This window comes from Hordeum vulgare, chromosome 3H, assembly GCF_904849725.1.
Source record: "Hordeum vulgare subsp. vulgare chromosome 3H, MorexV3_pseudomolecules_assembly, whole genome shotgun sequence".
Taxonomy (NCBI): domain Eukaryota; kingdom Viridiplantae; phylum Streptophyta; class Magnoliopsida; order Poales; family Poaceae; genus Hordeum; species Hordeum vulgare.
Genome location: NC_058520.1, coordinates 287416808 through 287440550, shown reverse-complemented (window position 1 = coordinate 287440550; position 23743 = coordinate 287416808). Strand labels below are relative to the sequence as shown.

At 46.5% G+C, this 23743-nt stretch overlaps 1 protein-coding gene across 16 annotated transcripts in view; it reads left to right on the top strand.

The window, feature by feature from the left end:
- The window catches only part of LOC123443666 (piezo-type mechanosensitive ion channel homolog), a 49919-nt gene that overhangs the window by 16311 nt on the left and 9865 nt on the right, over positions 1 to 23743 (top strand). For 13 of the 16 annotated variants that reach the window (XM_045120150.1, XM_045120149.1, XM_045120157.1 and 10 more), the window contains 7 exons: positions 3397 to 3525; positions 3736 to 3909; positions 5063 to 5299; positions 6636 to 8180; positions 8286 to 10813; positions 10915 to 11310; positions 12046 to 12204. In XM_045120150.1, the coding sequence (XP_044976085.1) occupies positions 3397 to 3525; positions 3736 to 3909; positions 5063 to 5299; positions 6636 to 8180; positions 8286 to 10813; positions 10915 to 11310; positions 12046 to 12204 (5168 nt within the window). Of the gene's footprint in view, positions 1 to 3396; positions 3531 to 3735; positions 3910 to 5062; positions 5300 to 6635; positions 8181 to 8285; positions 10814 to 10914; positions 11311 to 11378; positions 11476 to 12045; positions 12205 to 23743 lie in introns of those variants that run through there. The other 3 variants (XR_006630766.1, XM_045120162.1, XM_045120161.1) reach the window with 3 other exon arrangements.

Here is a 23743-nt window from a genome sequence, read left to right as displayed (position 1 = left end):
CTGATCTGGAGCAGGTGGTCTCCTCCCTTGAACCTCTTCCTGCCACGCCCCGCAATGCGGGTGACCTCCTGGTGGTTAGATCTGGTGGTCGGTTGGGGATGATGATGCTGGGTGCTATGGATTGGGGAATCCCTTGCCGCTGCAGCCGGCGCTCCGGGCGTCATTCCCCTTCCTGTAGGTGGCATCGAAATCCTGCACCTGCCCTCGAATCCTCGGATTGGGTGGCGATGACGCTCCGTCGTCAGTGTACTTCTTGAAGGCGCCACCTTGGGCATGCAGAGTGTTGGTCGAGGCTTCATAGTTGGAGGGTGACTGCCTGGTTCTACAGACGTGCTCTTGCGGTTGACGTTGATCCTGGCTGGAGGCAGTGGCGATGTACATGGTGTTTCTTTGCAAGGTGAGGTAGCTGTGCTGGTCGTCCCCTCCCCGACAACCTGTTGGTCCTGGTCATATGAGCTCTGTGGTGTGCGGCTCTGCCTGCCGACGACGCGGTGTCTGCCGATCTAGGACGAGGGGGTAGGGGGCCTTCTTCGGAGGCAGACACGGATGGGGGATAACCTTCTTCGGAGGCAGACACGGATGGCGGATAACCTTCTTCGGAGGCAGACACGGATGGCGGATAAACTATGGTTTACCTAATGGGATTTTCTTCGGAGGCAGACAAGGATAGCGGATAAACTATGGTTGACCTAATGGGAGTTGACGAAGCGTGATTTTCCTCTGACGCTGGGCTGCTACCTTGTATTTGACTTGTCAACAGTTGGATCTTGGTTTGACGAGGCCTCAATGCCCGAGCTTGTTCTTGGTGCACTCAGAGTTCGATAGTGGCCCGTACGGTATCATGTATCTTTGCCGTTTTTTTTTACTTTCTGTTGTAATGGTCATTGTATGCCGGCCTGTGGCTTTATTTATAAAGCGGGGCTAATGCCTTTTTCAGTATAGGCCTCTTGAGCCATACCTCTTAATCTATTCACGTGTGGACTTCCCGTGTCACTCATGAGAGGGCGTGTTGCAGTGTATATGCGAATTGCCTAGCCCTTTCCATCATTTTGGACTTTTGGTTGCGTTGGCTAGTGCATGAAGCTTAACATGCCATCCCTCTCCCATAGTTTAGGCTTTTGGTTGCGTTGGCTAGTGCATGAAGCTTAACAATGACTAGGTGCTATAGCACTTAAACATAAATACTGGTTAAAAGGAAATGCCTAACCAAAATAAGGTGTCTAATATTGATACGGGGCCAACCCGCGGGTGTTGATCTTTTCACACTTGGAGGGGGAAAAGGGGGGAAACCAAAGAGAAAACACAAACTCTCAAGAACGATCCCCAATCACACATCCACTAGATCCACATAAACACACGAGATACATAGATCCAAAGTCAACAAAAGGACACAAGTAACAAATAGTCTTCCACTCCGGAGGAGGGGCCTTGATATCCCGTGGGATCTTATCTTCCCTAAAGAGGGGCCTTGACATCCATAGGATCTTCTCACGTGGAGGTGTTCAACTCCAAGGGAAGGAGCAATGCTCAACTAGTCTATGAGCCAACACATAGCTCACCCTAGATGGAGGTGGGGGTAGAGTATTTATAGTCTAAGGAGAAATAGAGGGGTACATGGCCCAAGGCCTGAGTGCCTACGCGCAGACAGGGTTCGGACGTCCGAAGGTGGCCGGTCATCTGGTGGCTCACGAAGGGCCGAACGTCCGGACGTCATCGGATTTTTGAGGATTCGGCTAGGGTATGGAGGTGCCGGATTTCCGGCGTGGCTCGGACGTCCGTAGGGCTTTGTCTTCCGTAGATTCGGTGCTGGCTTGGCGACGCCGGACTTCTGGAGGAGCTCAGGCGTTCGGACGCTGGGAGGTGTCGGACGACGGACGGGATCGGTTGTCCGTCCGCTGTAGTGTTCAGCTTGGCCTCTGACTTGGCTGAGCTCCAGGAGTCGGACGTCCGTGGATCGCCTGTCGTCCGGAGGCTATAGCCTGTCCGCAGCTCCTCATTGGTTCTTTCGAGCTTGGCGTCCTCGTGGTCCTTCATAGTCATTCCACGATCTTCTTCCGAGTACCTGAGTATGCAAAGGGTTTCCGCTTGAGGTTGTGACCATGTCTCGAGTGGATCAAACAATGGTTCAGCAAGGAGAGATGTCACCTCGGTTTCAATGGCACATGCATGGGCTCTTGTCATGGGACCACTTGGAGCTTGAGGTGTTGATGATGGATCCATGGGGATGACCATGGGATGCTCCGCATCAAATATGGAACTACTTACGCTAAATTAATGCTGCTGCCATATCATTGATTTATTGCTGTTGCGCTTAGCTAGGGTCTACATGCAAATGACAGACATTTCAATTGTGGCTATGTGCTATCTCGTAGCAGCGCCATGGCTGGGGAAGGAAAGGGAACCTCTTAGGATTGTTGGGAATCAAGGAGGGGGAAGTGATAATGTTTTGGACATGTAGGAAGAGAGGGTCTGCTTATGTGCAGTATTTGTAAGCATATATGGTGTTAGTTGTGTGGTTAGATGTTTGCCCCTTGGTAACAGATTATGATATTCTGGTATTGTTTGTAACTTTACTAGCGAGTTGTTAACGCTTGTATCTATGCTCTAGGTAATGACCAAGGGCCTGTTTGGTTGGTGGCTAACTTTGCCATAGTTTGCCACACTATTTTAGCCAAACTTGCATTAGCTTAGGTGCTCGAATTGTTAGCCACACTTTGGCTTGGTCAAGGAATCTTGCCACACTTTTGTGTGTATGACATGTGAGGCTTATTTCTCACGAAAAGAATCTTGCCTTAGGTGTGGCTAGAACCAAACACACACCTAACTTGAGGTATGGCAAGGTGTGGTTAGGAACCAAACAGCCCCTAAATGTACTGAAACATAATAGTGTAAACATTATGTATGGCAGATGAGTTCTCGTATAGGTTTATATGTTATCGCAAATTGTAACACTGAAACCAGAGATCAATTCTCGAAGATGCTGTTCGTATTTAAATCCAATTTTGAAACTTAAATGTCCACTGTCTGACAACCATTTAAAACAATTAGGTACAAAAAGCTCCCAGCACGACTGTTCTGGCAAGATTCCCTTTTGTAGTTGCTGTTTTGTTCAACAAGTGTTGTCTGGTGGTGCATGGGCACATACTAATGAGTAAATGACCATACTTGTGGTTGTTAGAAGGCTACAGATTTTCTTTAAGTTCGTAAATGGTACATAGTGTTAATGTTTTTCAAAAACTTAATACCTTTATCGTGTCCTTCACAATTTGATTCTTGATTTTTTGTTCGAAATAGATTACATCACAGTGCTGCTGTCCTATGTTTAATATCCAAACACCACTTGATTGTATGCCCCCGTTGACTTGGTTCTGACCTCTTTGTGGCCTATTTTTGCAGACAAGGAAGATGCAATGGTTTTGATTGTAGCAACGCTAGCATGGGGTCTACGCAAACTTTCACGTGCAATTACTTTAATATTACTCTTTCTTCTTGTGATGAAACCTGGATTTATTCATGCTGTTTACAGTACGGTGCAATATTCCTTCGTGCTATCTTTCTTAATTCCGAAGTTACTGTTATTTGTACCATTTTCTGGATTTCAGTTTACTATCTTCTTCTCTAGTATCCCAACCCCCACAGTCATTTGACGGATCTTATAAATCATTTTGTAGCATCTACATTTTATGTTTTTGCCTCGAGCTGAGTCATGGCTAATGAGCATTACTTTTGTCTCAGTGTGCTTTTTCCTGGTGTTTCTGGTGAATCATTCAATCAAGAAAAGACTGCGCCAATTCTTAGTGTTATTTTGTGAGGTGCATTTTTCAATACTGTACATTCTTCAGCTTGATCTAGTCTCCAATGCTCTCGAGCGCAGTGGTTCACTTGTGATGGAGGTATTCTCACAGTTAGGTGCGCTCTCTATGTTTCATGTCTTTACTTTTCTGTAAAGTTAACCTTGTTTCTTTGTTAAATCAATGACAACCCAGTGCTGAAGGTGTATGCTTAGGTGTTCGTGTTCTGCACAGCAATGCAGCGTACATTGTTATGGATGCCACTTATCTCTATTGCATAGCTCATGGGGCGTATATATATTACGTAAGGCTTGGGGTACAAGGAAAGGAAACATAGGCTGATAGGACTCCTAAACCTAATATAATACCCCTTAAACAACCCCCCTCTCTCAAATGCAAAGCGTATGCCATAGCATTGCATTTGAAGAAGTGTAACACTAGAAAAAAAGAAGATAATCCAAAGTCTGCGTCTTGAGAGGGACGTCATAGCATGAAGTCTTCAAAACCTGCCAAGTCAAGCCAAAGGAGATAACGGGAAGATGGCGCATCAGAGGCTGACACCGCATCAGTAGAAGATGGGTTGTCAAAAGAAGATGGCACATCAAGAAAACCTGCGGCGAAAGAAGCTTGGTGACAAGATAATGGGCGTAGATCAACAATGCAAAAAGAGGCCACGAGAATCCTATAGAAAGGACAAGGACCAGAAAAGCTGACGGATAAAGCTATGGTGGACTCGCATGACATGAGAAACATGAAAAAGAGTAACGGTCTTGGCGGATGCAGCGGAAATATAGAGCTACAATCTAGGAAGTAAACACAAACGTAGATGCAAGAGCCTTCGTGTATACAGAAGAGCCTGTGGAGAAAGTCGTGCATGTGAGATGCCGACGAGAAGCAGCGGAAAAGAGCGACTAGCAGACGAGCACCAAACACAATAGAAGGTGCATGTACGAGACGGGAGAGCCTGCCGGGATGCTGACTTGGGCGGCGGGCTGCTCGAGCGAGGAAGGGGAGGGGGGGGGGGACCGGTTGCACGGAGAGAGAAAAAGCTATAGACTCTAATACCATGTTAGGGGAATAGCAACTTGTATTCCAATGAGGCCGCAGGCCAGTATATATACACATGCAAAATACTAAACAATTTTAATGAGTTTTGAACCTTTGATCAGTGGATGCACAGATTGATATATCTAATCTCTTGAATTAAATGGTAAACCACACCATCCATTTTATACTACAGTAACAGCACTCTTTTTCTTGTATGTTGGCAGGCCTCTCGAGTAATGCTAAAACAAAAGACTTATTGGAGATTGGCTCAATTATATGCTTCTGTGCTGTCCATAGCCATGGTTTTAAAATGCTTTTTGCTCTCTCCGCTGTTCTTCGGCATACACCGTGTCCACCTGTTGGGTTCAGTATCCTAAAGGCTGGTTTGAATAAGTCAGTACTCCTGTCAGTTTATAGCTCACAAAATTCACGAGAAGCTCAAGTTTGTCGCAACTCACATGGTATCTTCTTGCACCATGGACATCTATATTATTTATTTATTGTTTGGCACTGCCTTTACTTGTTAAATGAACTACAACATAAATTATGTCATGCTTAACGTTACTAGGTTTTATACTTCTCAGATGCCATCGTTCTTCATGGTGGCAAGAGCTTTTTGTCGCTGACAAATTAGAAAAATGTTTTAGGTGCAGGGCTAATGTTTGTGGTGAAAAGAGTGCATGGGGAGAGGACCAATGGAGGATTAATTCGCTTCCTTGATCTTTTGTAAACTCTTTCACAGTGTGCCTTTTTCCTAAAGAGATATTACAAATCTATATTTAATATCTTAGTAGAAAATCTATGGTGTATGCTCTTTGCGGATGGCGTGGTGCTAGTCGATGATAGTCGGACGGGGTCAACAGGAAGTTAGAGCTATGGAGACAAACCTTGGAATCGAAAGGTTTTAGACTTAGTAGAACTAAAACCGAGTACATGAGGTGCGGTTTCAGTACTACTAGGCACGAGGAGGAGGAGGAGGAGGTTAGCCTTGATGGGCAGGTGGTGTCTTAGAAGGACACTTTTCGATATTTGGGGCCAATGCTGCAGAAGAACAGAGATATCGATGAAGATGTGAATCACCGAATCAAAGCTAGATGGATGAAGTGGCGCCAAGCTTCTAGCATTCTCCGTGACAAGAGAGTGCCACAAAAGCTAAAAGGCAAGTTCTATAGGACGGCGGTTCGACCCGCAATGTTTTATGGCGCTGAGTGTTGGCCGACTAAAAGGCGGCATGTGCAGCAGTTAGGTGTGGCGGAGATGCGCATGTTGAGATGGATGTGTGGCCACACAAGGAAGGACCGTGTCTGGAATGATGATATACGAGATAGAGTTGGGGTAGGCACCGATTGAAGAGAAGCTTGTCCAACATTGTCTGAGATGGTTTAAGCATATTCAGCGCAGGCCTCCAGAAGCTCCGGTGCATAGCGGACGGCTAAAGCGTGCTGATAATGTCAAAAGAGGCCAGGGTAGACCGAACATGACATGGGAGACTGGGAGGAGTCCGTAAAGAGAGATCTGAAGGACTGGAGTATCACCAAAGAACTAGCCATGGAAGGGGTGCGTGGAAGCTTGCTATCCATGTGCCAGAACCATGAGTTGGTCGTGGGATCTGGTGGGTTTCACCTCTAGCCTACCCCAACTTGTTTGGGACTAAAGGCTTTGTTGTTGTTGTTGTATCTTAGTAGAAAATCTGAAACTTGGGTACTTGGATGACTCCACATGTGCTCTCTATTGTTTGACATGAGTTGTTGACTGAATATATGTTTACTATGCCAACCTCTATTTTGTATTTTGCAGAAAAAAAGATTGCGTCATATCTCAGTAAAATCGGCCAGAAATTTCTCTCTATGTATCGCTCATACGGAACTTATGTGGCTTTCCTCACAATTCTCTTGACTCTATACTTGGTGACTCCTAATTATATATCATTTGGTTACCTTTGGTTCCTTCTACTTTGGATAATTGGAAGGCAGCTTGTCGAAAAGACGAAGAGACGACTTTGGTTTCCATTAAAAGTATATGCTGCTGTGGTGTTTATCTTCACCTATAGCCTGAGTATTTCTCCACTCTTTGCGCGATTGGTCTCAAAGTTTGTTAAACTATATCCTGATCTTGGATTTGATCCTGAAGCCTCTTTGTTGGCAAACGTTTGGCAATCATTGTCTATTCTAATAGTGATGCAACTTTACAGTTATGAGAGAAGACAGAACAGTGACAAGAAGTTCAGTGTTTCTGATGCTTCTGTATCTGGGCTTCTAGGGTTCCTTAGAAGGTTGCTAATTTGGCACAGTGAGAAGATATTATCAGTTAGTGTGTTCTATGCTTGCCTATCATCAATCAGTCTATCTGGCCTAGTTTATCTGTTAGGTCTCATTGTGTTTTCCACCTTACCGAAAGTTTCTCGAATTCCTTCGAAGGTCTACCTAGTCTACACTGGTTTACTTGCTGTATCTGAATACCTCTTCCAAATGCTATGCAAACCTGCTCAAATGTGTCCTGGTCAGCGTTTGTATGGATTTTCTACATTTCTTGGTTTGAAACATTACGATTCTGGGCTTTGGGGTGTTGAATATGGGCTTAGAGGAAAAGTTCTGGTTATTGTGGCTTGCACCATTCAATATAATGTGTTCCACTGGCTGGATTTAATGCCAGCATCTCTAGTACATGAGGGTAAATGGGAAGAGCCTTGTCAGCTGTTTATGTCTTCCGATCAATCTGCTAGTCCTATGAACAACAGGGAGGAGATATATTCCTCAAATAAGTTTGCCTTGTTATTTTCTAAAGTACAAGGTCTTGTGGGTAGCAGCTTATCTTCATCCCTTAGCTCAGGCAACACTTATCAGACCTCAGAAGCTGTCCAGAATGTGACCAAGGGTTTGGATGAGGACAAAAGGTACTCATTTGCAAAGATGTGGGGAATTTCAAAAGAAAGCCACAAGTGGGATAAGCAAAGGATCATCTCTCTGAAAAGAGAAAGGTTTGACACCCAGAAGTTGACATTTAAGAGCTACATGATATTCTGGATGGAAAATCTTTTTAAACTGCGAGGTCTGGAAATTAACATGAGTGTGTTACTATTGGCAAGCTTTACATTGTTAAATGCTGTATCGATGTTTTATATCATGTGCCTCGTGGCATGTATTCTTATGAACAGAGATCTAATCCAGAAACTGTGGCCCCTTTTCGTGTTTCTCTTTGCTTCCATCTTAGTACTTGAGTATTTTGCCCTTTGGAAAGATGGAATGCTCTGGTTACAGGGTGTCAATGATATTGAAATGCGTTGCCACGGATGCTGGAAAAATTCGCAGATTTTCTTTGATTATTGCTCGAAATGCTGGCTAGGTATGTCCTCCCTGTCATATCTTGAACTTCTGCAATTCAATGTTATATTACTATTCATCTTAAAACAGATAAATTATGAAATATATGTACATTTATTTGATGCAGGGTTAATAGCTGATGATCCTCGAATGTTGGTTAGCTACTATGTTGTGTTCATTTATTCCTCATTCAAGCTACGCTCTGACCACTTCTCTGGTTTCTCGGACTCAGATACATACCGTCAGATGCGATCTCAAAGGAAAAATGTGTTTGTTTGGAGGGACCTCTCATTGGAAACAAAAAGCTTCTGGACCTTTCTTGATTATGTTCGGCTTTATGCATACTGCCATTTATTAGATATAGTTTTGGCACTAATTGCTATTACTGGTACTCTGGAGTATGATCTTTTACACCTTGGTTATCTCGGGTTTGCTCTGGTTTTCTTCCGAATGAGACTTGAAATACTGAAGAAGAAGAATAAGATTTTCAAGTATCTACGGATGTATAATTTTGCTGTTATAGTTTTGTCACTTGCATATCAATCTCCTTATGTTGGGCAGTTTAGCTCTGGCAAGTGTAATCAAATAGATTACCTCTATGAAATTATTGGATTCTACAAGTATGATTATGGTTTTAAGATAACATCACGGTCAGCTTTTGTTGAGATAGTGATCTTCTTATTGGTGGCAGTGCAATCATACATCTTTAGTTCTGGTGAGTTTGATTATGTATCAAGATACCTTGAAGCAGAGCAAATCGGTGCAATGGTTCGTGAACAGGAGAAGAAGGCTTTAAAGAAAACTGAACAGCTGCAGCATCTTCGCAGGTCTGAGGAGCAAAAACGTCAACGCAACATGCAAGTAGAAAGGATGAAATCTGAGATGTACAATTTACAAAGTGAACTTAATACAATGAATTCCATCACCCCAATCAATAATGCTTCCGGCAATGAAGGCTTACGGCGCAGGAGGACTACTAGGTTGTACAGCGATACTGATGCTCCATTGCTAGATAATGAGATTGGTTCACCAGCTGCAGCATCTCAGTCATTTGAGTTCTCTGTAGCGGATACAAAGAAAGACATGACCGATTTATTGTTCCCAGGCACGTCTGATGCTCTGCGATCACCAATCGGGGGGAGAAGTGAAGAATTTATGCTGGCTGATAATGCAAAACATTCCCTGGGCTCAACATCTGAGATTATTGAGCTTGATGAGTATGATATCAAATTGCATCCTAGCTTACTAAAAGAGGAGAAGGAAGGAAGACAACCCAAGGAAAACCCACTTAAATCTGCTGTGCAGTTAATTGGTGATGGTGTTTCCCAAGTTCAGTCGTTTGGAAACCAGGCAGTTACAAACATTGTGAGCTTCTTGAACATTGACCCAGAAGAATCACTCTCCAATGAGCACCCTGCGGAAGGTAGCATTTATGGTGTAGTAGAAAACCAGAGGGGAACACAAGATGGCCAGTTTCTGAGGACACATTCAGATAGCTTGGGAACTGCAACAGAATCCTCAGCAAGCATGCCAGTCGGTGTTATCTTTCGGTATATATGGTACCAGATGCGAAGTAATTATGATTATGTTTGCTATTGCTGTTTTATCCTGGTATTTCTGTGGAATTTTAGTTTGCTCTCCATGGTCTACCTTGGAGCGCTTTTCTTATATGCTCTTTGTGTCAACTATGGGCCAAGTTACTTGTTTTGGGTCATTGTTCTGATCTACACTGAGCTCAACATTCTATCACAGTATATATATCAGATTATTATCCAACACTGTGGTTTGAATATACATTTGCCTCTTCTCCAGAGATTAGGTTTCCCTGATGATAAAATAAAAGCATCCTTTGTTGTCAGTATATTGCCTCTGTTTTTGGTATATATATCTACTCTCCTGCAGAGCTCAATCACAGCCAAAGATGGTGAATGGGTTCCTGTAACAGAATTCAGTTTTCTTAGTGCAAGAAATAACATTGAAGAGAAATTTTGTATACCATACAACTGGAAAGATAGGGTAAAAAGTTTGCACATGCCTTTAATGAATCTTATAAGGATGTCTGGGAGGGGCTTATCCAGATATTGGCTATCACTAACACAGGGAGCAGAATCTCCTCCCTTTTTTGTGCAAGTTACAATGGAAGTAAAACATTGGCCAGAAGATGGAATCCAACCAGAGAGGATAGAGTCAGCAATAAATAAGGTACTTGTGACAGCCCATGAAGAAAGATGTCAATCTAATTCGCCTTCATCATGCCATTCTTCTAGTCGAGTTCGGATTCAAAGTATTGAACGGAGCAAAGAAAATTCTAGTATGGCTCTTGCTGTGCTAGAAGTTGTGTATGCTGCTCCTACAGAATGCCAGTCAGCAGGATGGTTCAAATCACTTACTCCAGCAGCTGATGTAGAAAGGGAGATTCATGACTCACAAAAGGCAGGCCTTTTTGAAGAAATAAATTTCCCCTACCCAGTTGTCTCTGTAATTGGTGGCGGTAAAAGAGAGATTGATCTTTATGCATATTATTTTGGTGCTGACATGGCAGTTTTCTTTTTTGTTCTCATGTTCTATCAATCTATCCTAAAAAACAAGAGTGAATTTTTGGAAGTTTATCAGCTGGAAGACCAATTCCCTAAAGAGTTTGTTTTCATCCTAATGGTGAGAACTCATCTTTCAGTTTACATGGTTATTATTGCACTTGAATGCTGTTCTACCTCTCTTTGCTTAGGTTTCTAATATATGCTATTTTAATTTTGCAGATTCTCTTTTTCTTGATTGTAGTGGACCGCATTATATATTTGTGGTCATTCGCCACGGGAAAAGTTGTTTTCTATATTTTCAATCTTATGCTCTTCACATACTCGGTCACTGAGTATGCTTGGGGAATGGAGCTAGCCCACAGGGATGTTGGAGGATTTGTTTTACGTGCCATCTACCTTACAAAATCAATTTCCCTTGCACTGCAGGCTTTGCAGATCAGATATGGTATCCCTAACAAAAGTAACTTGTATAGACAATTTCTGACTAGCAAAGTAACACAAGTAAACTACTTGGGTTTCCGGCTATACCGAGCTTTGCCATTCTTGTATGAGCTTCGATGTGTTCTTGATTGGTCTTGCACCACTACATCATTAACAATGTATGATTGGCTTAAGGTACAATATCAGTAGATCTGTTTTTGCAAGCATGTGGATAATTCTGCCGTAAATTTATTAACATATAGGTGCTGAAGGCTGGGTACTATAGTCTATGATGATTGATACTAATTTTTGGTTTTTTGGACCGCTGATCAGTTGGTACAACAATTAAATTAAACACCAGTATGTTTTTTTTACTCTGGTTAACCCATATAATGATTCTACTTTTGCCGTGCTGTCACTTTAGCATTTCATTTTTAGATATAGATTTTCGAACACTGCCGAGAGTAGCTGGACATGTGTGATATTGGTGATCTGTATTGAATGGTTTAGTCTACTTCATCACAATTGTTTCTGTTTTGGTTGTTGTAGACTTCTGAAGTCTAAACTTGTACTTGAAGCCCTGCTTGGCAATTAGTTAGCCTATTTGTAATCTCAGAATATATTATTAGTTCAAAAGCTCCTTGCGCACCTGATTCCGCTTATTTATGGCTTCAGTTGGAGTCGGGCTTTGTCTTACTCAAATAAACATGAATATTTGCAGTTTCTCCTACATTCATTGTTGTTCATGCGCTGTACAATAAAGTAAAAATAGCTTTTATAGGAATCTGTTAGGTACAACGTTTGATGGTAGTAGTTGTGCAGCATAATGTACCTTTTCACCATATTTCTTGTATTTAGCTTTTACACTAATGTATTAATTGCTGTAATACAGCAAATTTTGGCATCTGATATTTTTGTTCCTTTGCGCAGTTGGAAGACATATACGCGAGCTTGTTCCTTGTGAAATGCGACACAATTTTAAATAGGGCAAATCATCAACACGGGGAAAAGCAAACAAAAATGACAAAATTCTGTGGTGGGGTATGCTTATTCTTCGTACTTATCTGTGTTATTTGGGCTCCAATGTTGGTACGTGAGTGCAACACCTTTCTAGAATAGTCGCACTAATGTTATTCCAACCTCTTTGCATATTTAAAAATGTGTGCAACTTTGGATTTCACTCGCACTAATGTTATTCCAACCTCTTTGCATATTTAGAAATGTTGTGCAACTTTGGATTTCACTCGCACGAAAGAGTCACTGCATTTTCGAATGTCGATTGCGTGCTCAGGGGTGCGAGACTGTTGGGAAATATGCAACTTGTATTCCCATGAGGCCATAGGCCAATATATATACATGTACAGTGCAGGAAGTATGCAGAAAACCCCTTATACAATGGGCTATATATATAGAAGTACTCTAACACTCCCCGCAAACTCATGGTGGATAAACAACACTGAGTTTGAAGAGATAGAAGTCATGTTGTGCTCTAGTCTGGGCCTTCGTAAAGAAATCCGCCAACTGTAACTCAGAAGGCACATACTGAAGAGCAACAACCTGATCCTGCACACCAACGCGCACATAGAAAGCATCAACTCCAATATGCTTCGTGAGCTCATGCTTCACAGGGTCGCGCACAATGCTAATAGCACCTGAACTGTTCATGTAGAGACAGAAACACCAAAGTCCTCAAGTAGCCACCGTCACCTCTACCGTCAAAAGAGCCATAGCTCGCAACTCAGCCTCTGCACTTGAACGGGAAACTGCATTTTGTTTCTTCGTCTCCAGGCAATGAGAGAACCATCAAGAAAAACACAGTAAGCAGGAAGTGAACGGCGATCCGAGGGATCACTAGCCCATGTAGCATTCGAATAGGCCTGAAGTTGTAATGAATCAGAGCGAGGAAAGAACAGACGATGAGATATCGTGCCACGAAGATATTGGAGAACACGAAGGAGGTGACCATAGTGAACCAAAGTGGGAGCAGAGACAAACTGACTCAGAATATGGACTGGATAAGAAATATCCGGATGAGTGACAACTAGATAGATAAGACTCCCAACAAGATGACGATAACGCGTCGGATTAGACAAGGGGGTCACCATCAGTATCACGGAGGTGAACATTGAGCTCCATGGGAGTCTCAACTGTGCGGTCATCAGTAGAGAGCAGCACGAGCAACAAGGTAGAAGATACCTCGATCCCAAGAAAGTAGCAAAGAGGGCCAATATGACATAAGAAACTGGTCATCACCAGTGATGATCACGTCATCAACATATAGAAGAAGAATAGTCCGACCACGAGCAGAAAGGTGAACAAATAACACTGTATCATGAGCACTCGTTGAAAAACCACCGACAATCACCACACAGGCAAAACGCTCAAACGAGGCACGTGGGGCTTGCTTAAGGTCATAAAGAGAGCGACGAAGACGACAAACCATGCCATCCGGAACGTAATACCGAGGTGGTGGTTGCATGTACACCTCCTCACATAGCTCACCATTAAGAAAGGCATTCTTAACATTAAGCTGAGATACAGACCAGTGGCGAACAGAGGCCACATCAAGAAGTGTGCGACCAGTGGCCATATGGGCCACAGGAACAAAAGTCTCATCGTAATCATGACCATGCTCCTGCTGAAAGCCACGAGCCACAAGACGAGCTTTATATCGCTCCAGAGAACCATCAAAGCGAGTCTTAACCTTGTAGACCCACTTACAAGTGATGGGACGAACACCAGGAGGAAGAGAAACAATATCCCACGTGCCAGTACGCTCAAGAGCAGCAAGCTCCTCTGCAATCGCAAACTGCCATTCGGAATGAATAACTTGATGATAAAAAGTCGGCTCAAGAACAGCAGCACTAGCGTGTGGAAAACCAAGGTGATCAATAGGCGGAAGCGGACGAAGACGCAAGCCATAACTAGGTTGAGACGAGGAAGATGGCACATCAGTAGACGCATCCACAACACGTGGACGACGAGTATAATACTGAGGAAATGATGGAAGAATACGAGGACTCTCTGGAATAGGTGAAGGGGACAGAGAGGACACTGGATGAAGCTGCAAAATCTTGTGACAAGCAAGGTGAGGAAACCATGAGAGATGGTGGCGTCGAATGTGCAACAGTCGTAGAACAGATGCAGTAGGATGGACGGGCAAGAGCTCAACGGGAGTGATAGGTTTGTCAGGAAAAGTGAGGAAAGATATATCCTCCACTGAAAATGTCGAGGAAGATGGACGCGGGTAGAAGGGACGAGACTCATGAAAAGTCACATCCTGAGAAATACACATCCGGCGATCGACAAGATCCCAACAACGATAGCCCTTATCCCATCACTATAAGCTAAGAAGACACTCAACAGACTAAGCGAACAGTTTGGTGCGTTCACGAGGGGCAAGAAGAACATAGCAAGCACAACTAAGCAAACGAAGCGCCGAGTAATTAGGAGAACTATCAAAGAGACGCTAGAAAGGAACGCCACCCTGCAGAGCAATGGACGACTGAGGGTTGATGACACAGGTGGAAGTGGAGACAACCTCTGCCCAAAAGTTAGGCGGAAGAGAGGCGGCGCTCATCATCGCACGAGCCGTCTCAAGAAGGTGATGATGCTTGCACTTAGCGACGCCATTCTGAGCATGAACACCAGGACAAGAAAACTAAGCAAGAGTACCTTGCTCAGCAAGAACTCCACGCAACATCTTGAAGATATACTCTCGAGCAGAGTCAGCACTGAACACGCGAATAGGCGTTGAGAACTTTGTGTGAACCATGGCAGCAAAACACTTATAAATAGATGAGACCTCACTACGAGAATACATAAAATATATCCAGGTATGGCAAGAGAAACCGTCTATAAAGATAATATAGTAGCGACGATCCCCTTTCGAAGTAAAGGGAGCCGAATCCCAAACATCAGAGTGAACAAGGTCGAAAGGACACGGAGACACATGTCGCTATGAGGATAAGGTAATCGGACCTGTTTACCAAGCCGATAGCCCTGTCAGTCTAAAGACACACCACCTAAGACGGATCCAAGAAGACCATGTCGAACTAAGGATGAGAGACGAGAGCACACAAGTGGCCAAGGCGATGATGCCACTCCTGAAAAGAGCTGGTAGACAAGGCAACAGAGGGTGAGACTAGCGGCAGTGGCAACAAACGGAAGATGAAGCCAGTCATGCTCCCAGAGGCCCTAAGAGTCACAACATCAAGGGCCAGCACCAATGAGAGCACTAATATGACGGTCCAGAACGGAACAAGAGTCAGAGTCAAGAATGACACGACAACTAGAGTCAACAATCTGACCACCATAAATGAGTTGCATGGTAAGTCGGGAACGTGAAAAGATGAAGTGCTAAGAATGCTTCGACTAGTAACAGGGAGAGAGGTACCATCAGCGGTAAGAACATGAACTGGAGAATCAGGAGGTCGAGTAGAGGACAGAGTGGATGAATCCGAGTCATATGAAAGATGCTCTAGTATCAAGAATCCATGGAGATGTACCTGCTCGTGTAGAAGGTCTCACAATGCTAGAAGAGTCCGTAGTAGAACCAGCAGAACCTCTCGATGTAGAGCCGGAAGATGGAGCTAGCAGGCATCGAAGTCGCACAATCTCCTGCTTAATCAGGGGCTCAACGGATGAGGTTGATGTAGATGCACTCGACAATAGAGAGCCGGAGGCAATCAATAGGGTGTGAAGTCCCGCAATCTCCTCCTTAGTGAAACACACAACTGAAGTAGTCGACGCAGTAGCATCGGGAGAGGAGCGGCCACCACCACCTATGGAAGCCGCTAGATGTGACGGTGTAGCATGACCAGTGACATTCCTAAAGTCAGAGGGCACATGCAGACAAGCCCCAAGCGCCAAGGGAAGGCGCGTGTGCTGAGGCGTGGTCTGTGGAGTCATATGCACCACCACAACTAGTGAAAGTCGCAAAAGGAGTCGATGTGGAGCGACAATCACCGGGGAACGTCGCAAAAGGGGTTGGCATAGAGGGACAATCATCATGTGCGGTGGTCGTGAGAGGAGCCGCTGAAATGCGACCACCATGATATGAGGAGCGACAAGCATCACAGGAGACAACGTCCCAGATGGACAAGCACCAAGCACTGAAGAAAGGCGCGTGCGCGAGACGGGATCAGTGTAAGGAACGCCGTCAGGAGTCAGTGGGCAGCACGGGAGATGCTGCTTACCCGACAAAAGCACCATACTTTTTTTTCTCTTTTTTTTTCGTTCTCTTTTTTCTTTTTCTCACAATGCTAAAACAGCCAAAAAAACAATCTAGTAGCACACGTGAGTACCCAAACACATCCCCAGGATGTGCCAACTCATGGGACGCATGTCCACCGCCAGGAAAACAGGGACATGTCCTGGTCACGTACGCAAGTAGCTACGTGAGCGAATCGCATACGATGGCCTGTAGGTGGAGATGTGGCAGCCAACGGTTCGTCACCAGATGGAATGCCGGATCGGGACTGGATGCCAACACCCAGTCAACGCGGCTAGTTTTGGGGGGGGGGGGCTCACACTAGATCGGGCAGCCGCAACGGACCGGTGATAGCCGTGCACCAGATCGGCACAGAGCGGACGGGCGGGCGGCGATTGGATCTGCCTGATGAGATGTGGAGGTGGTGACCAAGTCCGTCGAGACGACGCGGATGAGGCGCGGGCTGATCTGGAAGAGGAGGATGCCGACGGTTGGCCTGAGAGAGAAGCACGATGCAAGCAATCGTCCGGAGAACAACAACGGTGGCCGATGCAACAAATTGGATCGGAAAAGCACGAGTTGCGCGTGCGAAAAAAACCCTAGGGCTGTAATACCATGTTAGGAAATATGCAACTTGTATTCCCATGAGGCCATAGGCCAGTATATATACATGTACAGGTGCAGGAAATATGCAGAAAACCCCTTATAAAATGTTGGAAATACAATAGGCTACATGGCTATATATATAGTACTCTAATAGAGACTACTTTGAAAATTATGAAATATATTCATGGATATAGTGTCTGCTAGAACATGTGAGTCTGCACAATTTCGTCCAAAATATCTCCATTTGTGGTTGTGCAGGAAAGAAGAGAGAGTAAACAGTACAAACTGCAATATTATTCATTTAGCTATTTCTTGTGAATGTGTTGTACCTAGCTTTGCTTGAAGCTTCCAAATACTTTTTTTGAGTAAAATGCATCGAAGATCCAAAAAATAATTCTCGTTTGTCAGCTAGGTCCTATAAGTATGAAAATGCACATTTGGGTTCTAAAAGTGGATAAGTGGTTCAGTGAGGTCCTAGACAGCCCTGATTAGCTTTGACCTGCAAATGTGGCGGACTGACCACCGCCATGTGGACAATATTTTGCACCAAACCCTAAAAGGTGGAGTCTTCTATTTTTGTGATCCTTCTTTCTCCCTCTTCTAATTTTGTAGAGCTATTGCATGCGGCATGCCTTGCCTCGATTGGCACTGTTCCCCCGGTAGGACAAAGTGGAACCCATCTCAAGTGCACATTAGCCTCATTGTTTGATGAGGATCCGTAACCCTTCATCTTTCGGATGGCAGCGAGGATGCCCACCACCGTTTGGAAGTAACCACCGCTACCCTCCATCCTTGGAAGAGCACGATGCCGCCTTGTCGATCGTGTCCTCGGTGACGCACATGCGGAATGGCGAAAACACCAAGCGCTACCGGCTACACCACGGCCACCACTGCACAACCATCCTTCGGCAATCCCGCCATCACGCTCTGCAACCCCAGACACACATCACCTCACTTAAAAAAACCCGGATCCGTGCCATGGTCATCAACACGACCTCGATAGCTGAGAGGAGGAATCGTGCATGTGTTGGCGGAGAGGAGATTGGCAACTTCCTACCCAAACTGTTGCCCTCGCACCATGCTTACGTTAGGCGCAGCGCGACGACACGAAGAAGAGGAACCCTAATCAATTCTTCGTTCCGAGCTTTCCGTCGCCGGAATATCTGCGCGTTCTCCAACACCGGCCACCTCCTTCCGTTGTTCATTAAGCAACTGCTGGTGAACCTTCATTTCTGTTACAGTATATGTGGATTGCACTAGCCATTTCCATCAGTTCGGACTTTTGGTTGCGTTGGCTAGTGCATGAAGCTTAACATGGTATCAGAGCTAAGGTCTTGAGTTCAAGTCCTGGCTTTCGCAATTTATTAAAAAATGTTGGTAGCCCCCAGTTGTGTCCACGTAGAGGCCTCTTGAGTCATACGTGAGTTTCGCGCGCCGTCGCTTTCTTCCGATTGCACGAGTTGACTTGTCTTCCCCGTCACACGTGAGAGGGGGTGTTGCAGTATATGTGGATTGCACCAGCCCTTTCCATCAGTTCGGACTTTTGGTTGCGTTGGCTAGTGCATGAAGGCTAACAATTTCCACCTCGAGATTCACCCACTCTGCCTCGTCTTCGCCTAAATGGTGCACCATCCACCGCAACTGAAGCATCCCAATTGCTGGCTTTGTTGGAACAACTGCTGTTCAAGCGACGATGGTGGTACAGAAGCACAACGGTGATAGCACTGTTGACTCCTTACCATCGTCGTTCGTGACCATGTCCTCTATCAAGTGTCTCGTCCGCCAGCGAGTTTGGCGCCGTGGAGCAGGGCAACAAGTTAAAACTCTGTATCCTCCAGCTGAGGTGACGACAGAATGATGGCAGCGGTGCACCCGGTGCTTCGCTGGGTACAAATCCGTGGAATTGGTCAAGAGTCTCGTCTGTCAGCGAGGTTGGCGCCCTAGAGCAGGGCAACAACCTAAAACTCCGTATCTGCCAGCTGAGGTGACGACAAAATGGTGGCAGCGGTGCACCCGGTGCTTCACTGGGTACAAATCCGTGGAATCGGTCGCAGCTGAGGCCGTGATGGCAGAGGATGGGCCACAAAATTAGAATAGAGAATGTCTAGAGGTTGCATCACAAAGTATTGCCTATATAGCACCTGTCAACACGTCACACAGGCAGGAAAGAGTTGGATGGGACCTGCAATGAATTATTTATCCACTTTTAGGACCCAGCTGACACACGCAGAATACTTTTAGGACCTCAATACATAGAAATGAAGCTTTGCGTTTTCGCGATTTTTTTTTGAGAAAACATAAAAGCTTGCGTGTCGATGCATTGATAGATAGAGAAAGAGTTCAGTTCAAGCCCAGATGACCAACACCCCAAGTATGACGCGACGTGAGGCAACTAGGCAGTAGTTACCCTTGGATGATCGTGGCAAGACCCACCAAACCTTGTCCTCTCCAACGACTGAGCCTTGGACTTGATTGTGTCGAGCAGAATACGGCGTCGAATACGGCCGCGTTTCGATGCAAAATGGAGGCAGCAAATCTGGCAATTTTCAACTTCGGGCACCATGCACATCGATTTCTGGGAGCAATTTGCGTCAAAGCAAGATGGAAAAATAAGGTGCTTCTTTTCCATTCTTGTTCCTGCACAGAGTCGCTGTTTAACAGGAACGAGAAACCATGAAGAACAGGGGTGTTGGCATCTATATCGATCAAAGGATGGACGGCCTCAACCAAGAATTGCTACTCCAAGCGAAAATTGGAAGAAGTTACTCACTGCAGAAAAAAAAGCAGGTCGTGGCGGCTATAGCCTCACTCCACTAGTTCACAGATCCACCAGGCCTTGGGCATGATTACCAAGGAGGCACCCTGCGCTTCGCGGCCAGGGTGAACCGGGTGGTCTGCTGCCACCAATCAACAAAGTCGTAGTAGTGGATCGGACCAAGATAGAACTTAACACCACAGGTTCCGCAAGAAAGGGCAATTGATGAGGAGGTGGCTCATGGTCTCTTCTGATTGGCAAAACAGACACTGAAGGTGGTGTTGCAGGCCCTGTCTTGTGGGCGTCTTGGCAGTCTAGCATCGGTTTTGGCAAGCAAGCCAATCTCTTCTGATTGGCAAAACAGACACTGAAGGTGGTGTTGCAGGCCCCGTCTTGTGGGCGTCTTGGCAGTCTAGCATCGGTTTTGGCAAGCAAGCCAAATGGAAAACTTGACCCTCAGGGCAGTCCAGGAGCGCCAGCTCAACCACCAAGATCTTGGGACAACAAGATTTGGTGGCGTACTGGGTCCAACGCCAAACCAACACATCCGGCTCCGTCGTGAGCTGCACCCTGCGGACCATCACCCAGAGCTGGATGTACTGCTAGAGGGCAAGTGGGCTGAGCCCCCTCCTCCAATGTCATTGATCCAGCGTTGGTCCGCAAGCAGCTCCTGAACCATGAGGGACGAGCACTGGTGCCTTCTGGGGAATGGTTGCTTGCTGGCTACTGATACTCGAAAAAAAATCACTGCTCTAGCTCTTTTTTCTTCGTGCAGGCCAGAAATGTTCAGATTTTTCAGATGAAAATTTGCAGGTTCACATGTTATTCCATGAACATGAATATTTTTTTACAATTCAGAACTTGAGGGTGCCTCAACACGAAAGCATGTGTGGGTGCACCACTGAGCATATCTACCGTTCTACCCTTTCTCAGCATCTGATGTTGCACATTGCATATCTGGTACAAAGATGCATGTATTTGGACCATGAGAATGCTGGTAACCTTTTATTCGGGGTGCCTACCCAGTCCTTCTAGTTAGCATGCTTACCTATTATATGTAGCCTCAGCTGATTCTTTTCCAGTTACAAGTTACCACCATACTTGTGGATCCTCCCCTTCATTATATACTCATATTTACTTTTCCGTAGCCATATAGTTCATGGTGGAGCAACTGACACCTGCTTGCATGTGATATTGGCTTGACATTAGCAGCGTGCCTGATACTGTTACTACTCCAGTGTGTTACTGTAGTATACGGGTCTTATTCCATGCGTTGAGTATAAGTTACTTAGTTGAAGATAGGTGGTTTATGTCGGATTGCATCTTATCTTTAGTTGTTTAGTTTGATTTATCCATATTGGATCTGCCAAGAGCCAGTTCTAAATAAGGCACTGTCGTGATTTTCATTAACCATATGGTCTCATCATTTCGTCGGTCCATTCTCTGATGTAGTTACCCCACTACTCCCTCCTTTTCGGTTTAGAGGGCTCAAATCTGAAATCTCATCAACTAAGGCATATGATGAGTGGAGGAATGTATCTCGCACTTTACAACACTACCCAGATTAAACTGATGCAATAATTTGGATTATTTGCAGTGCATGCATGCTTAGCCACTACTCCCTTCATTCCTAAATATAAGTCTTTTTAGAGATTTAAGTACGGACTACATAGGGAGCAAAATAAGTATGTATATATACATCTGTATGTAGTTTTCTTTTTTCGAGAAAACGCAAAGACTTTGCGTTTCTTTTCATTGAATAGGGAGAGAGTTTAACAATACACACCTCCGAGGAGGAGGTTTACAAGGGTTCAAAAAAGCAAAAAACTAGTGAACCTCCTAGGTCAGCGGCATGATCACCCCAAGGCCAGTGGCCCCAGCCCGAACCCAAAGGGATGCTTCCTCTCTGATTCTTGTCGAAAGCTGGGTGGTAGAGGGTTGCTCGCCGTCGAACACACAGGAGTTGCGGTGCTTCCAGAGCATCCATGCCGTCAGGTGAGTTGCCATGGCGAGGCCCTTGCGCATGGGTTTTGGCGTCTCCAGCTTGGCATGCATCCACCAATCGTTCAGGGTGGCCTCTTGGTCTGGCGGTCGGCAGGTCAGACGTAGCCAGGAGAGCGTCTCATGCCATACCTGCCGCGAGAAGAGGCAGGTGACTAGCAGGTGGCGCATCGTTTTAGGCTCTTGGTCGCACAAGACGCAGCGTGGATGGTGCTGAAGGCCGCGACGGCGCAATCGGTCCGCGGTCCAGCATCTGTCCAGATTGGCGAGCCACAGGAAGAATTTGACACGTGGCGGGGCCCAGCTCTTCGAGGTCAGCTTCCATGCATTGCAGCTAGCGGAGCCGTGGAAGGTGGCGAGGTAAGCGCTGCGCGCAGAGTAGGAGCCGCTCGAGGTCCACCTCCAGATTAGCTGGTCTGGTTGCTCGGTGAGGGCAATGCCTTCAGTTTCACACCACATCAACAGGTATTGACCTATTTTGTGGATGCCCAGGTAGCCGTGTATATCTCGCGCCCAAGCGTGGTTCAGAAGGCCCTCCGCGATGGTGCGTGCTTGCGCCGGCGCTTGGGATGCAAGCATAGAGCTTGGGCGCAATCTCGTCGATGGAGCGGCAATTGATCCAGCGGTCCTCCCAAAATTTGCCCGTTCTGCCTTCTCCCACGGCGAATGAGGTGGAGGCGAAGAATAGGGCACGCTCTTCCTTGGAGAACTGGAGATCGAGGCCATGCCAAGCTCGGCCCTCGTCTGTTCAGCTAAACCAAAGCCATCACAGCCGGAGGGCGAGCCCGGTGCGCTCCATGTCCTGGCCGCCGAGGCCGCCGAGGGGGAGAGGCCGGCAAATGCGACGCCAATTGACGTGGCTGGTGCCGCTGTTTGCGGCGGCGCGACCCTTCCATAGGAATCCTCTCTCAATTTTCTCAATGAGCTTGATTGTTTTCTTCGGTGGGGGCGAAGACGAGGATTTGGTGGATAGGGATGGCGCAGAGCACAGACTTGACAACGGCGAGGCGGCCCGATTTGTTCATGAGCCTAGACTTCGAGCTAGGGAGCACGCCGCCAACCGTATCAACCAGGGGCTGCAGCTGGGCGCTTGTGGGTCGTCGGATGGTGAGAGGAATCCCGAGGTACGTGAGCGGCAGGTCCGCGATCTTGCACCCAAGGAGCTCCGTGATCAGTTCCGTGTCTCCCGGTGCGCAGTTGAGCATGGTGGCGGAGCTCTTGTTGTAGTTGACGCGGAGCCCCGAGGCTCGACCGAATAGCTCCAGGATCACCTTGATCGCGGCGATGTCGCTGAGGGAGGGGTGGCAAAAAAGTACCACGTCGTCAACGTAGAGTGAGATTTCCGGAATAGGGCGGCGAGGGTGCAGCTGCTCCAAGATGCCAAGCGACATGGCCCGTCTAATGAGACGTCCCAGCATGTCCACGGCGAGGACGAATAGTTGGGCGACAGAGGGTCGCCCTGCCGCAGCCCCCGGCGATGCCAAATAGGGGGGCCCGGCTCACCGTTCATCATCACACGCGTGCATGCGGACGACAGCAAGATGGTCAGCCAGTCGAGGAATCTGCTCCCAAAGCCATACCAACGGAGGGCCTCGAACAGGAAGGACCACGAGACGGTGTCGGAGGCGCGCGCGAGGTCGAGTTTGAGCAAGACCCGGGGCGCGCGCAGCTAGTGCAAGAGACGCATCGATTGCCGGACGAGAACAAAATTGTCGTGGAGGGAACGACCGGCGATGAAGGCGTTCTGGTTCTTGCTGACCAGCTTGTCGAGCTTCGGCGCCAAGCGCAGGGAGAGCGTCTTGGCGAACAACTTGTCGACTAGGTGGATGAGGCTAATGGGTCAGTAGTCGCCGATAGCCTGGGCGTCCGAGCGCTTTGGTAGGAGTGAGAGCAGGGCCTGGCCCAGGCGGTGAAGCCATCCGGCCCAGGCGCTTTGCGCACGGGCATGCGCTTGATCGTGCCCCAGATCCCCTCCTCCGTGAATAGAGCGTCGAGGTCCTGGAGATCATCGGCGGGGTCGACCAGGTGCTCCAGGTTGAGCGTGCACTCGCGGG